Source organism: Mastigoproctus giganteus, unplaced genomic scaffold (assembly GCF_048544385.1).
Source record: "Mastigoproctus giganteus isolate SK-2022 unplaced genomic scaffold, ASM4854438v1 scaffold_15, whole genome shotgun sequence".
In the NCBI taxonomy this organism is placed as follows: Eukaryota; Metazoa; Arthropoda; class Arachnida; order Uropygi; family Thelyphonidae; genus Mastigoproctus; species Mastigoproctus giganteus.
The window spans coordinates 2,721,776-2,733,986 of record NW_028328292.1 but is presented as its reverse complement, the minus strand read 5'-3'; the positions used below and the strand labels follow the sequence as shown (position 1 = coordinate 2,733,986).

The window sequence follows — 12,211 nt, the reverse complement described above, 5'->3', positions numbered from 1 at the left end:
ATGATATTTCTCCACCACTTGAGCTCTATGTGCAGTGGCGTTGTCGTGCATGAAAAGAAAATCTGGGCCAACCTCACACCTAAAAAGTCCCACATAAGGTTCGAGGCTGTTCTCGGTATCCCTGCGCAGTTATGATACCCCTATCAAAAACCAGAAGAGGGCTGCTGCCGTTGATCATTATTAAGCCACAAACGAGAATCGTAAGACAAAGTCTTACAAATATCTATTTCTCTTGGTAAGAATAGTCTGCGGAAATAAAGCAATTAACAAATAAAAAAAAAAAACATAAATATTTCTATTAGTGGGAGCGGGCCTGTCGGTATTGCACGTAAGGCATATACACTGATGTGTAAAACTTAAGGACCAGTCAGGTTTTCACCTGTAGCTTTTCATAGGAGTGGCTTGGGTATGGGAAAAGCATACCAAAGGAACCTCGCGAAGTACAGAAATGATGAAGGAAACAACAACGGAAACAAAACGAAACAGAGGGACTTTATTCAAAAATGGCAACATAGCACTGGCTGCCATGATACAGATGCATCGCTGCCAAAGATAGAACAAAGAGAAGAGGTGGTCCTCAGTAGGAGATATGGCCATCCCTAATGTCGATGCAGGCTTTGCACTGCCTGCCCATACTTAGAACAATGTTGTTGATAAGTGCTTGCGGTAACATCGTCCATTCCTCTGTCAGCGCCATCTTAAGCTGGTGAACATTTTCTGGTGGTTCTGGACGTACCGCTAGGCGTCTCTCCAGAGCGTCCCATATGTGTTCGATGGGATTTAGATCGAAGGAACGGACAGGCCAATCCATATGAATAATGTCCTCACTTTCCAAAAGCATATCAACAGCTGCAGTGCGATGGGGTGTGGCGTTATCATTCATAAACACGAACTCGGGGCCAATAGCACCTCGGAGCAGATGCACATGGGGAAGGATTACCTCAGTACAGTAGCGTGTATGGGTTACAGTACTGACTTTCAGTATCTGGAGTTGTGTACGTCCATCCAAGATTATGCCTCTCCAGACGAGAATACCTCGACCGCCATATCGATCCCTTTCAATGTTTGCTGGGTGATACCGGGTGCCAACCCCTCGCCAGATTAGCTGACGTCCAGAATTGCTGCTGAGACAATCTATTCTCATCAGTAATGAATACCTTAAGTAAAGATTTGTGGTTGTAACCTTTAGAAATAGTGCTGCTTTCCAGTCTTTGTGTTCGATGCACCACTGTAAACGGTGTCTCCGATGGGTAAGTGTTATAGGGACACAGCGTACTGGCCGTCGGGCAAACAGTCCACCTTTGTGGAGTCGCCTGGCCACAGTAAACCGCGATATCCTGCGTCCTGTGCTCCTGTGCAGGTGGTTTGCAATGGATCCTGCTGTCTGGTGTCGGTCCCTCTTGGCCTGTAGAAGTATATAACAGTCATCATTGGGCGTTGTTTTTCGTGTGGACAACCACCACTGGTCATTCGAACAGCTGTACTTGTCGTTCTGAAGGCCGACCACGCACGTGAGACGATGCTATGAGCGATACAGAACTCTGCAGCCACACTCCTCGTACTTCGACCTTCCTCGAGCTTCCCAATTATTCGACCCCGGGTAAAGTCATCCAGATGTTGCCTACTGGCCATATCATTGTCTGTAGCACTGTATGAAACAAATCGAACGTATGTAACAATCGTGCTCACCATTCGGTAATTTGCACACAACTACTGAACTCCTGCTGTTATCTGTTTATGTGAGCCCTCTCATCACGATTCAAATTTTTGTATGTGCACCAGCTTTCTACTGAACGGCCACAGTTATGCAAATCGAGATAGGCTGTTTCGTTTGATTTTGTGGTTGTAACCTTTAGAAATAGTGTAAGTCCTTAAGTTTTGCACACCAGTGTATATAAACAACGATATGGTAATGTGTGGAAGTAGGTCAAAATTAAAAAGCATCGGAACAATAGACAGGTAGCAAGCAGAGAGCTATTCGACAAAAGACAGGGTAGATTTAAAAGGTGCTGATCAGGGAAGAAGTCGACAATAATTTAATCCCTCTATTACACCGCTACTTGAGGACGCGACACAATCATTTTGGGAAGGGTATTGGTATGGAGCAGTTCAAAAGTATGGTCAACAGGTGGTCTTAGGGTAAAAGATGAAAGGGTTCCGTTGTTTGGGAAAAACAAAATTGTGAGTTAGTGATGTAAGGGAAGAATAAGTTTAAGGAACAAAACCGTGATTGGGTCAAGTTCAAATTAGATAGACGGAAATATGTAAATGAGAGGAAAATATGTAAGGTTTTCAAGCGGAAATCAGTGTGGAGATCGGTTTATCATGAATATTTTGTTCTGTTCGTTTTATCGATATTATGTTCTATTTAGTTTAATAACTGCCAACTTCAGCACGAGTGGCATTAAAAAGGCCAACAGAACCAGATTTCGGCGTCGAATGAAGGGGGGATATAGTGATCCTACTAACTCCTCTCCGGGTACGGCACTGGCTCCTGGAATATTTTAATATGAATAGGATATTTGGGTAGAAATAAATGTATTTTTACTCAGGAAACTGAAAGAGTAATAACTACGATAAATGAAATGCGATTAAAAGCTAAAAAACTTTACTTATTAAATTTAATTGTGTTGGTCTGGGGACCCCTTGATCTTTGGGCTATGGAGCAAATATTCATTGCATCCCGGTAAATCTAGCACTGTTCACATTGGAATATGTTCCCTAAAGGAGTCTGGAAACACATTCCAATGTGAACTCGGAAAACTGCGCTTCTGTCGTTGACTATTATTCCATTTCAAACATGTCAACGGACGTAGTCAGGGGCGAATTCTGGTTTTGTGGAACTTGAAGCTTATACAATTTTTGGGGCCTTCTTTAAGAAAAATAATACAAAATTGGGTATGAAAGTGAATATTTATTTAGAATGAGAAAAGAAATTTAATTTTGCAAATTGCAAAATTAAAAATTGTGACAAATATCACAACACAAACGTCACAAAATCCAGAAAAATAACAATATTTTTTTTATTAATTAACTGCCTCACACACTTCTATAATATTTTTTCCCTACATTTTTGACTGCATACTCTTTGATCGCCTCTTCATATGAAAACGATTTTGTAATATCATTTTCTATAGAGAGAATAGAAAGATAATTCAGTCTTTCCTCTAGCATAGTTGATCGAAATTTGTTTTTTATTATTGATAGTTTAGAAAAGTTTCTTTTAACTTCACCACTCGTTAACGGTATGTCATGTAAGTTTTTAGGATTGTTGTCAAATTTGGGAAAACCTCTATCAAGTTTCTTTCGTACATGAGCTGTAAGATTTTAGGGCATTTCAAGTTTTCATGTACAGTGACTAATCTTAAGTACTCTTTGAATTCACGACGCTCATTAACCAGTTTGTCGTCGATGTCCTCGTTGTAGCGGCGTAGGAAGGGGTATCAAAAAGTTCGTACCCTGACCTAGATAAAACATCAGTAGGAAGATGCCGTTTTTAATATAAGTTGTCTGCATATTCAATAACTTACATGTGAAATGTCATTCCTTAGGTGATCGTACACCAGAGGTGGAGCCCGCGATCAAGTTCATGCATTTGCAGGGTAAGAAAGCTCAGGAAATTGACGAAAAAATGAAAACTGTGTATGGGCAGAATTGTCCATCCTATGACCCTGTACAAAAGTGGAAACGGGAGTTCCAGTGCGGTCGTACAAGTGTCTTTGACGAACCATGAGAAGGAAGGGCTCAACACCAACAAGAGAAGGAAGGCCAGTAAATCAGAATATCTTATAATGGGGGATTTTAACTTTCCAGATATTGACTGGAACTTGTGGTTTGGTCACTCGCATACTAGCAAGGCTTTTTTTGGATTTATTGGATGACTATTTTCTACAGCGGTATGTTCGAGAGGCAACCAGAGGGAGTAATACTCTGGATCTCGTTATCAGCAGTGATTATTCATGCATTAAGAATTTGCAGATAAAGGAACCAGTGGGTGTCAGTGGCCACAATGTACTGATATGGGAATTACTTAAAGGTGTAACTACCACCAAGACTAAACGGAAGGGCTTTGCTTTCGTAAAGGTTGACTAAAGGGGTCTCAGATAGTTTTTAAATTCTGTACAGTGGGATCAACTGATGATGTTACTAACGTTGAATTCTAAATGGGAAGACTTCAGGGACTTAATCTTAGAGGCTACTAGGCTTTTCATTCCAACTAACAAATACTGTTCAAGGTTCGGACGTAAATGGATGTCAGATGAATTAATGAGGCTCGTGGCAGAAAATAAAAATGTATGGGATGCATATAAATTATCAGGTGACACAGAAGCCTATGGCAGATATAAGATTCTCTGTAATCAAGTTACAAAGGATTTAAGTAGACGAAAGCAGATTACGAGAAATCTTTGGCAAAGGATGCAAAGAAAAACAGCTAAGAGTTTTTTCTTATCTAAACTCTAGAAGGAAAGGGATGAATCAGATTGGACCACTTAACACAGATGGGTTGACTACTGACCATCATGCACAGGTAGCTGATAAACTGAATGAATATTTTGCATCGACATTCACGCACGAGGAATTATTCAATGAGGAGAATGCCAGAAGTTTATCCAAACTAACAAGCAGCTAAATGATTTGTAATACCTGAGATCAAAATTGGAGGAGAAATTTTTGAAGTTAAACATAAGGAAGGCACCTGGTGTGGACGGGATCTATCCAGTTATATTAAAGGAGGCAGCAAAGGAAGTAAGCACACCCTTAGCGATAATTATGAGAGCGTCGTTAGAGTCAGAGGAGGTCCTCATGGACTGGAGGTGGGCAAATGTATCACCAATTCACAAAGGCGGTTCAAAATGACACAAGTAACTATAGACCTGTTAGTTTAACTTGTGTTCCGGGGAAAACAATGGAACAGTAGTAGTAGTAGTGGCATGTGATGCAAGAAAGCAAGTGTATGAGCTTATGCAGCATCAGCCAAAAAAAAAAAAAAAAAAAAAAAAATCACACCATTCCCTCCAAATGCCTGTCCAGTTCCTCCTTAAATTTATTTAACCGATCAACATCCACAACGACAGATGGAAGTTTGTTCCAGCAATTAACCACCCGCTGGCTAAAGGCAAATTTCCGCACATCTGTTCTACATCTGTCTTTTCTTAATTTGAATTTATGACCCCCTTATGTTCGTAATCTGAACAAGTGGAAGGATCCCATCAGAATTCAGCGTGCTCAATCCATTCAAGGCCTTATACACCTCAATCAGATCATCGCGCAGGTGCCTGCAATTTGCAGAAGCCTCTCTTGGTAAGAGGATCCCTTCATTCCCCTCACCAATCTTGTTGCCCTTCTCTGTACACGCTCAAGCAAATCTACATCCTTTCTAAACCTACAGAGGGACAATCACCTCCTTTTCCCTGCTAGCAAAATTGCTATATATCATTGACAAAATGATATATAGGAATTGAAAATGAAATATAGGAATTGAAAATGATATATAGGAATTGAAAATGATATATAGGAATCACTGGTTAAAGATGCGTTGCAGGATCATCTAGACAAGACTGCAGTAATAGTTAAGATACAGCATGGGTTTGTTAAAGGTATGTCTTGTCTGACCAATTTGATTGGATGTTATGATGTGGTTACAATGGAACCGAATGTCAAAAATAATTTTCATATATCATATACTTGGATTTCAGGAAAGCTTTTGATACTTTTGCACATGGAAGACTGCTGTACAAATTGGAGAGGTATGGCACTAAGGGTAAGTTGCTACAGTGGATAAAGGGATAGTTGAGTGGGAGACGACAGAGAGTGATAATCAATGGACACCGATCTTTGCGGACAAATGTTATTAGCGGAGTTCCCCAGGGTTCGGTGTTGGGCCCATTGTTGTTTTGTGTATTCATCAATGATATTGATGAAGGTATATCAGGATTAATGTCCAGGTTTCCAGCTGATACAAAGGTTGGCAGGGTTGTTAACGACAATAAAGACAGTATGCTACTCCAACTGGATCTAGATAAGTTGGGAAAATGGGCTGAGAAGTGGCAACTGAAGTTTAACATTGACAAATGCAAAGTACTGCATATGGGTAGCAATAACCCAAGAGAAACGTACCAACTGTGTGGTACTACACTCAGGGAAGTGGAAAGTGAAAAAGACCTGGGGGTAATTGTGTAGTCAAATATGAAGTGCGCTGAGCAGCGCAAACAGACTGCTAGGTCATGGAACCTTGTCAATGATATACATGAACTTTGCTAGCAGTAACAGGGTGATGATTATCCTGTTGCACAAGGCAACGGTCAGGCCACACCTAGAGTACTGTGTACAGGTCTGGAGGCCTCATTTTAGGAAGGATGTAGAGTTGCTAGAACGAGTACACAGAAGGGAAACAAGATTGGTGAGGGGAACCAAGGGTGCCCTACCAAGAAAGGCTTAACTTTTGCAAGTTGCAGCGCCTGGAGAGTAGGCACCTGCGAGGTGACCTGATTGAGGTGTATAAGGCCTTGAATGGGTTGAGCAAGCTGAATGCTGATGGGATTCTTCCTTTTGCTCAGATTAAGAACCTAAGGGGAGCATAGATTCAAATTGAGGAAAGACAGTTGTAGAATATATTTAGAATTATAAAAATGTGGAATTGATTGGTGGAACAGACTTCCATCTTCTGTTGTGGAAGTTGATAGCCTAAATAAATTTAAGACTGAGCTGAACAGGCATTTGGAACGAATGGAGTGGTGAAATGGGAGGTTTTTTTTTTTTTTTTTTTTTTTTGGCTGATGCTGCATAAGCTTGCTTTCTTGCATCGTATGCCACTACTAATGCTAATCCACAGACAGTGAGACGGTTGGAAACGTTGAGCAGCTGGTGCTGAGTGACAGACGTGGGACAATTCATTTCATCGCAAAAGCAGTGGAAATTAGTTATGGGTCTGTCCACAGCATTTTACTTGACCATCTACAAATGTCTAAAGTGTCCGCCCGATGGGTTCCAAGATTCCTGACACCTCTGCAGAAGCAATGTTGAATGCAATATCCTCGTCAACCGTTGGATTTGTGTAATGCGGATGTTGGGAACTTTTTTGATCGGTTGGTGACAAACGACGAATGCTGGGTGTACAATGAAGAAACTATTGCGTGGAGGCCGCTTTGATTCGTCTTAGAAAATCATCAGTGAAGTGGAATCATGGTTTCAGGCAAAAGGTGCGGATTTCTATGATCCAGGCATTAAACAACTGATCCACAGATGGGAGAAATGTGTTATTACACATGGAGAGTACATAGCAAAGGATTCAAGTTCCTGTGAAGTTTCACCTTTCTATGGCTATTATTTCTAGATAAGAGTACGAACTTTTTGATACTTACTTGCTTACTCCACGGTGCTTCGGTCCTTGTAGAACCTTGTCCTCCTCAACGATTTTTCTCCAGCTGTCTTTTTCCCTAGCTATTGTTCTCCATCGTCTCACCCTAAGATGTCGTAGGTATTCTTCTTCCTCGCAGATGCCCTTTCATTGCTTTCCTTGGCCATCTGTTTTCCTCCGTTCGTATCACGTGACCTGCCCATCTAAGTCTTCAGCTCTTTATCACTCCCACTGTATCCGGTTCTCCATACAGTTCCTTCAGCTCTTGGTTTGTCCTTATTTTCCACCCTTCCCCGACTTTTATAGGACCAAAGATTTTCCTTATTTTCCTTAATATCTTCCTTTCCCACACATTTAAAGATTTTTCGTCCTTTTCATTAAGTATGTTTCACTAGCATAAGTCACAATAGGTCGTACCACTGTTTTATATAACACTAATTTCGTTCTTCTAGAAAGCAGCTTTGATCGAAAGTGTTTCTGCAGGAAAAAGTAGTAATAGTATTACCAGCATTAAGACGAGCCTACGATTCTGTTCTGTTCTATTGAAACTATGCTTCGTTGTTTGCCAGATCTGTTGGGTACTTTGTCTCTCCTTCTTACTAGTAATCATAAACTTCCTTTTATTTTCATTTACCTTCAACCCAACTCTTTCTGCTTCTTTCTCAAACTCTTCAAAAGCTGTCCTCAGAATATGTGGGTTTCTGGAAATCATCACTACATCATCTGCACAGGCTAGGTGCTGGTAGAGTTTGTTATATATGAACCTATTAGAGGTGGCTGATACTTTCCTCATAACCCTCTCGAAAATCAAGTTAAAAAGGATCGGCGACAAAGGGTACCCCTGTCTCAGTCCTCTCCTCACTTCGAACGACTCAGAGAGAATCTCTTGCACCTTAACCTTGCACTTGCTTCCTTCCAGCATGATCTTCGTCAGCCTTACAAGCTTTTTTTTGGTATGCCCAGGCTTCCTGTCCTTTCCATCAGCTCCACTCTATTCACACTATCATATGCCATGCTGAAATCAATAAAGAGATGGTGCAGATCTACATTATATTCGTAGCACTTCTCCAAGATCTGTTTGAAGGTGGAAATATGGTCAACATCGATCTCCCTGCATGGAATCCACTTTGATGTTCATCAACTGTTCCTTCTGCTAGACTTGCTATTCTTCTAGTTAGGATGAAGGATAAAATCTTATATGTCGTACTAAGTAGGGCAACCCCTTTGTAGTTTCCACACATTAGTTTATCTCTCTCTCTCTCTCTCTCTCTCTCTCTCTCTCTCTCTCTCTCTCTCTCTCTCTCTCTCTCTATTCTTGTGGATTGGGATGATTACCGCTGTCTTCCAGTCATTTGACAATTCTTCTCTTTCCCATATGTCCAATATAAGATTGATGTAATTTTTGGATCGGTTTCTCGCCACCTGCCTTTATGAGTTCTGCTGGAATGTTATCTTCTCTGGGTGCTTTGTTATTTTTAGCCTTTTGGACTACACCTCGTATCTCTTCTATTGTTGGGCCCAAGATACCTTCAACATTATGTTTCTTCTTTCTCTTCTACAATTTCTTCTGGGCGTACCTGTTCTTTATTAAGTAAGGAATTAAAATGCTTCTTCCAAATTTTGGTGATTTCCACTACTCCACCACTATTTCTCGTTTCTTATTCTTACACAGGTTAAGACGTGGCTGGAATCCCTTTTTTACGTTTCCTACTTTTTTATAGAATTCCCTGATCTGCGCTCTGTCGTATTCTTCTTGCATTTTTTCTATTCTTTTCTTTTCCCATTCTCTTTTCTTTTGTCTACATACTGACTTTACTTCAGCTCTTTTAACCCTGTAATCCTCAGTATTCTTTCTAGTTCCTCTCTGCAACATTTTCTGCCTGGCTTGGTTTCGTTCTTCCACGATCTTCTCACAGGCCTGATCGAACCAGTCATTTCTCGCTCTTTTTTGTTCCACTCCAAGTGCTGCTACACTCAGTGCTTCCTTAATATCTTCCCATTTTTTATTGATGGGCTCACCATCTTGTTGTTGGTTTTTCTCCAGTTGTTCCTCGACTTTCATTCTGAATCTTTCTCTAGTATCTTCATCTTCTTTAAGCTTATCTTGTTGATATGTTTTCTTTGTTATCCCTCCTTTCCCTCTGTATACCTTTAAGAGCCTATTTCGCAGACTGCACCGTACCATAAAATGGCCTGAATCGCAATCTGTCCCCCCTGTAATTCCTCAAGTCCATTACATCCGTAGCATGACGGGCATTAATGAGGATGTGATCTATTTGATTACGTGTGGAACCACCAGGTGATATCCAAGTTTCTTTGTGGATATTCTTATATGGAAAGTTTGTGCTACTAATGCTGAAGCGTTTCCCTCTTGCGAAGTCTATTAGCCTTTTCCCATTTTCATTACTTGTTTCATGTAAGCTGTTTCTTCTTATAGTTGGTATGTGCTCTTCCTCTCGGCCTACTTTGGCATTGAAATCCCAAGGATGAGTTCAATATTATGTCTTGGGGCCTTATCTAATGTTCTCTCCAGTGATTTGTAAAAGGCATCCTTTGCTTCATCCTCTGCATCTTCCGTAGGAGCATGTACACTGATCATGAATGTGTTAAAAAAAGATCCCTCTAAGCCTTAGCGTACATATTCTTTCATTAATTACATTGTAACTCATCATTCGTGCTTTAGTGTCCTTCTTAATTATAAAGCCTGTCCCCAGAATGTTGTCTCTGCTTCCACTATTTATTAGGGTGTAGTCTCGGAGGTCTAGAATTTCAATTCTTTCAACTCTTCAATCCTTCCTCCAATTTCCTGCTTGTTTCTGGTTGGTACAAACTTCGGACGTTCCACGTAGCTACAAAAATCTCTTTAATCCTTTTGGCATGCTTAGGTCGAATTCCATTTGAGACAGTCCGGCTATTTCCTTGAGGTTTCGTAACGTTATGTTTGTTTTCTGGGGTGAGGTTGTTAGCCCCACGCCCAACCCCCCAACTGGAGGACCAGGATATCTCTCTTAGTCGGAGTCATCACATGTAACCTGTCCAGCATGGAAGGCCCTGCGGGTAGTAAGACTATCGCCGTTTTAGTGCACAGGATCATGGCCACACACAAGTCCCACCACTACGTCAAAGTGGAGATACCTTCGGGGAAAAAAAAAAATTTGAAACCCTCTCGTATTATGAGTTTTATGTTATCTTTGTCGATGTCTGTATTTCGTGTCAAATCAGCAAGAAATTTAAATTTTTTCTAGTGTGTTCATATGATTCACTCCTCTTCATTAATTGGGTTATCAAACAATCCAACAGCCTATTAATTACTTCTATTCAAAATTTATCTCTTCATCTTACTGAATTACTGCTTTTGATATGATCTGACATTTTTTTTGTTAGAATTCGCTTCTCGATGTCAGAATAATTTCTTTTGATTTCATCGCCATCTTTATCGCTTTTGTTTCATATTCCATTTTTTTTATCTGAATTTTCTCTCAGTTCTTTAATAAATAAATTTAAAGATTACAAAAGAGGGTACCTTTCATATACATGTACATCCAAATGAGGACTCTGTAATATCTCATTTGTTTTATTAAAACATTCCAAAACGTCTTTCCAAATTGCAGTTAAAATGGCGTATTTGAGCTTTATCAACTTTTTGAATGAACTTTTTGCATTTCGTTTGTGTTCGGATTTCTCTTCCCAGTCTTCGAAAATATATTTTAGAGTCTTAAAATGTGGTTGTACTCAAGTTGTAAGGCTTGGACAGCTTTATAATGGCCAGATCATATCGTTACACTTCGCTTCTTTAAAGAAAAATCCCAATTGGCATGTGTGTTTAAAATACTCCACCTACGAGACGAACCCGAAAAGAAAACATATAACTGTTGTAAAATACCGAAGTAGTCAACAACTTCAGGTTCTGAGGCGGCAGCTTTTCTCTAACGAGATTAAGGGAATGAGCTGCGCACGGCACATATTCTGCGTACTTATTAATGTTTTTTAAAGAGAGTTTGCAGCCCTTTGTCCTCACCTTTCATAACAGCTACGTTGTTCTACAAATGACAGAGAACGTTGTTCAACGGCAGGTTACAATCGTCCAGAACTTGTTTCACTTTGTTCAATAAAGTCACAGATAGAAGTGTGAAGGAGGAAACTAACTACCATTATATTTAGGTCACCCGAATAATTAAATTCATCTGCCGTGCTGTCTTATGTCTGCTAATTGTGTGTGTTCTATGGTCGATTTGTCTGTTTGCTGGACGAAAAACCCCAGTTTCTGGGGGGAAAACCTATCTACGACTGAGACCGACTAACTCAGCCATCACGGAGTGAAAAAAGCCCATTAAAGTTCCTTGCGTCATCGACGGGATTCGAACCCGGGCCTTTTCCACCCGGTGTGGAGAGGACAGTGACGATGCCACTGTGCTACCGCGCACTATGTGAAGGAGGAGGTATGAGGTATATTGAGGGTCTAGCGGCTCCTGGGATTTCTCCCATCTCCGCGAATGTCTATGTATCGGTGACAGTACCCTGTCAAAGCCAGAAATTTAGAAGTGTGTGTGGGTCATGAGTAGTGTTATATGTTGTGCTTATTGTTTATCCGGCTTATTGGCCGCCAGGCCCCTAATGGGACCCGACGTTCCCCATACCTCGCCACGTGGACTAGCCGGGTGTTACCAGTGAGTCAATTGTACTCTGGCAGGTCCTGCCACTTACTTTCCTGGGATTTTAGTGGCTAGGACCTAAAAAAAAATTGGAACGAGCACGGTTGATTTTAGTTACATTAAAGTTCAGTTACATTAGTTTTAGTTTCATTAAAGTTCAGTTACATTAATTTTAGTTACATTAAAGTTCATTACATTGTTT

At 40.6% G+C, this 12,211-nt stretch overlaps 1 protein-coding gene across 1 annotated transcript in view; it reads right to left on the bottom strand.

The window, feature by feature from the left end:
• Positions 1–8,069, bottom strand: part of LOC150074910 (glycine receptor subunit alpha-1-like) — a 188,716-nt gene extending 180,647 nt beyond the window's left edge. Inside the window, exon 1 of the mRNA XM_090389380.1 lies at positions 7,992–8,069. Within this exon, the coding sequence (XP_090245506.1) occupies positions 7,992–8,069 (78 nt within the window). The remainder of the gene's footprint in view (positions 1–7,991) is intronic.
• Positions 8,070–12,211: the final 4,142 nt, after the last annotated feature.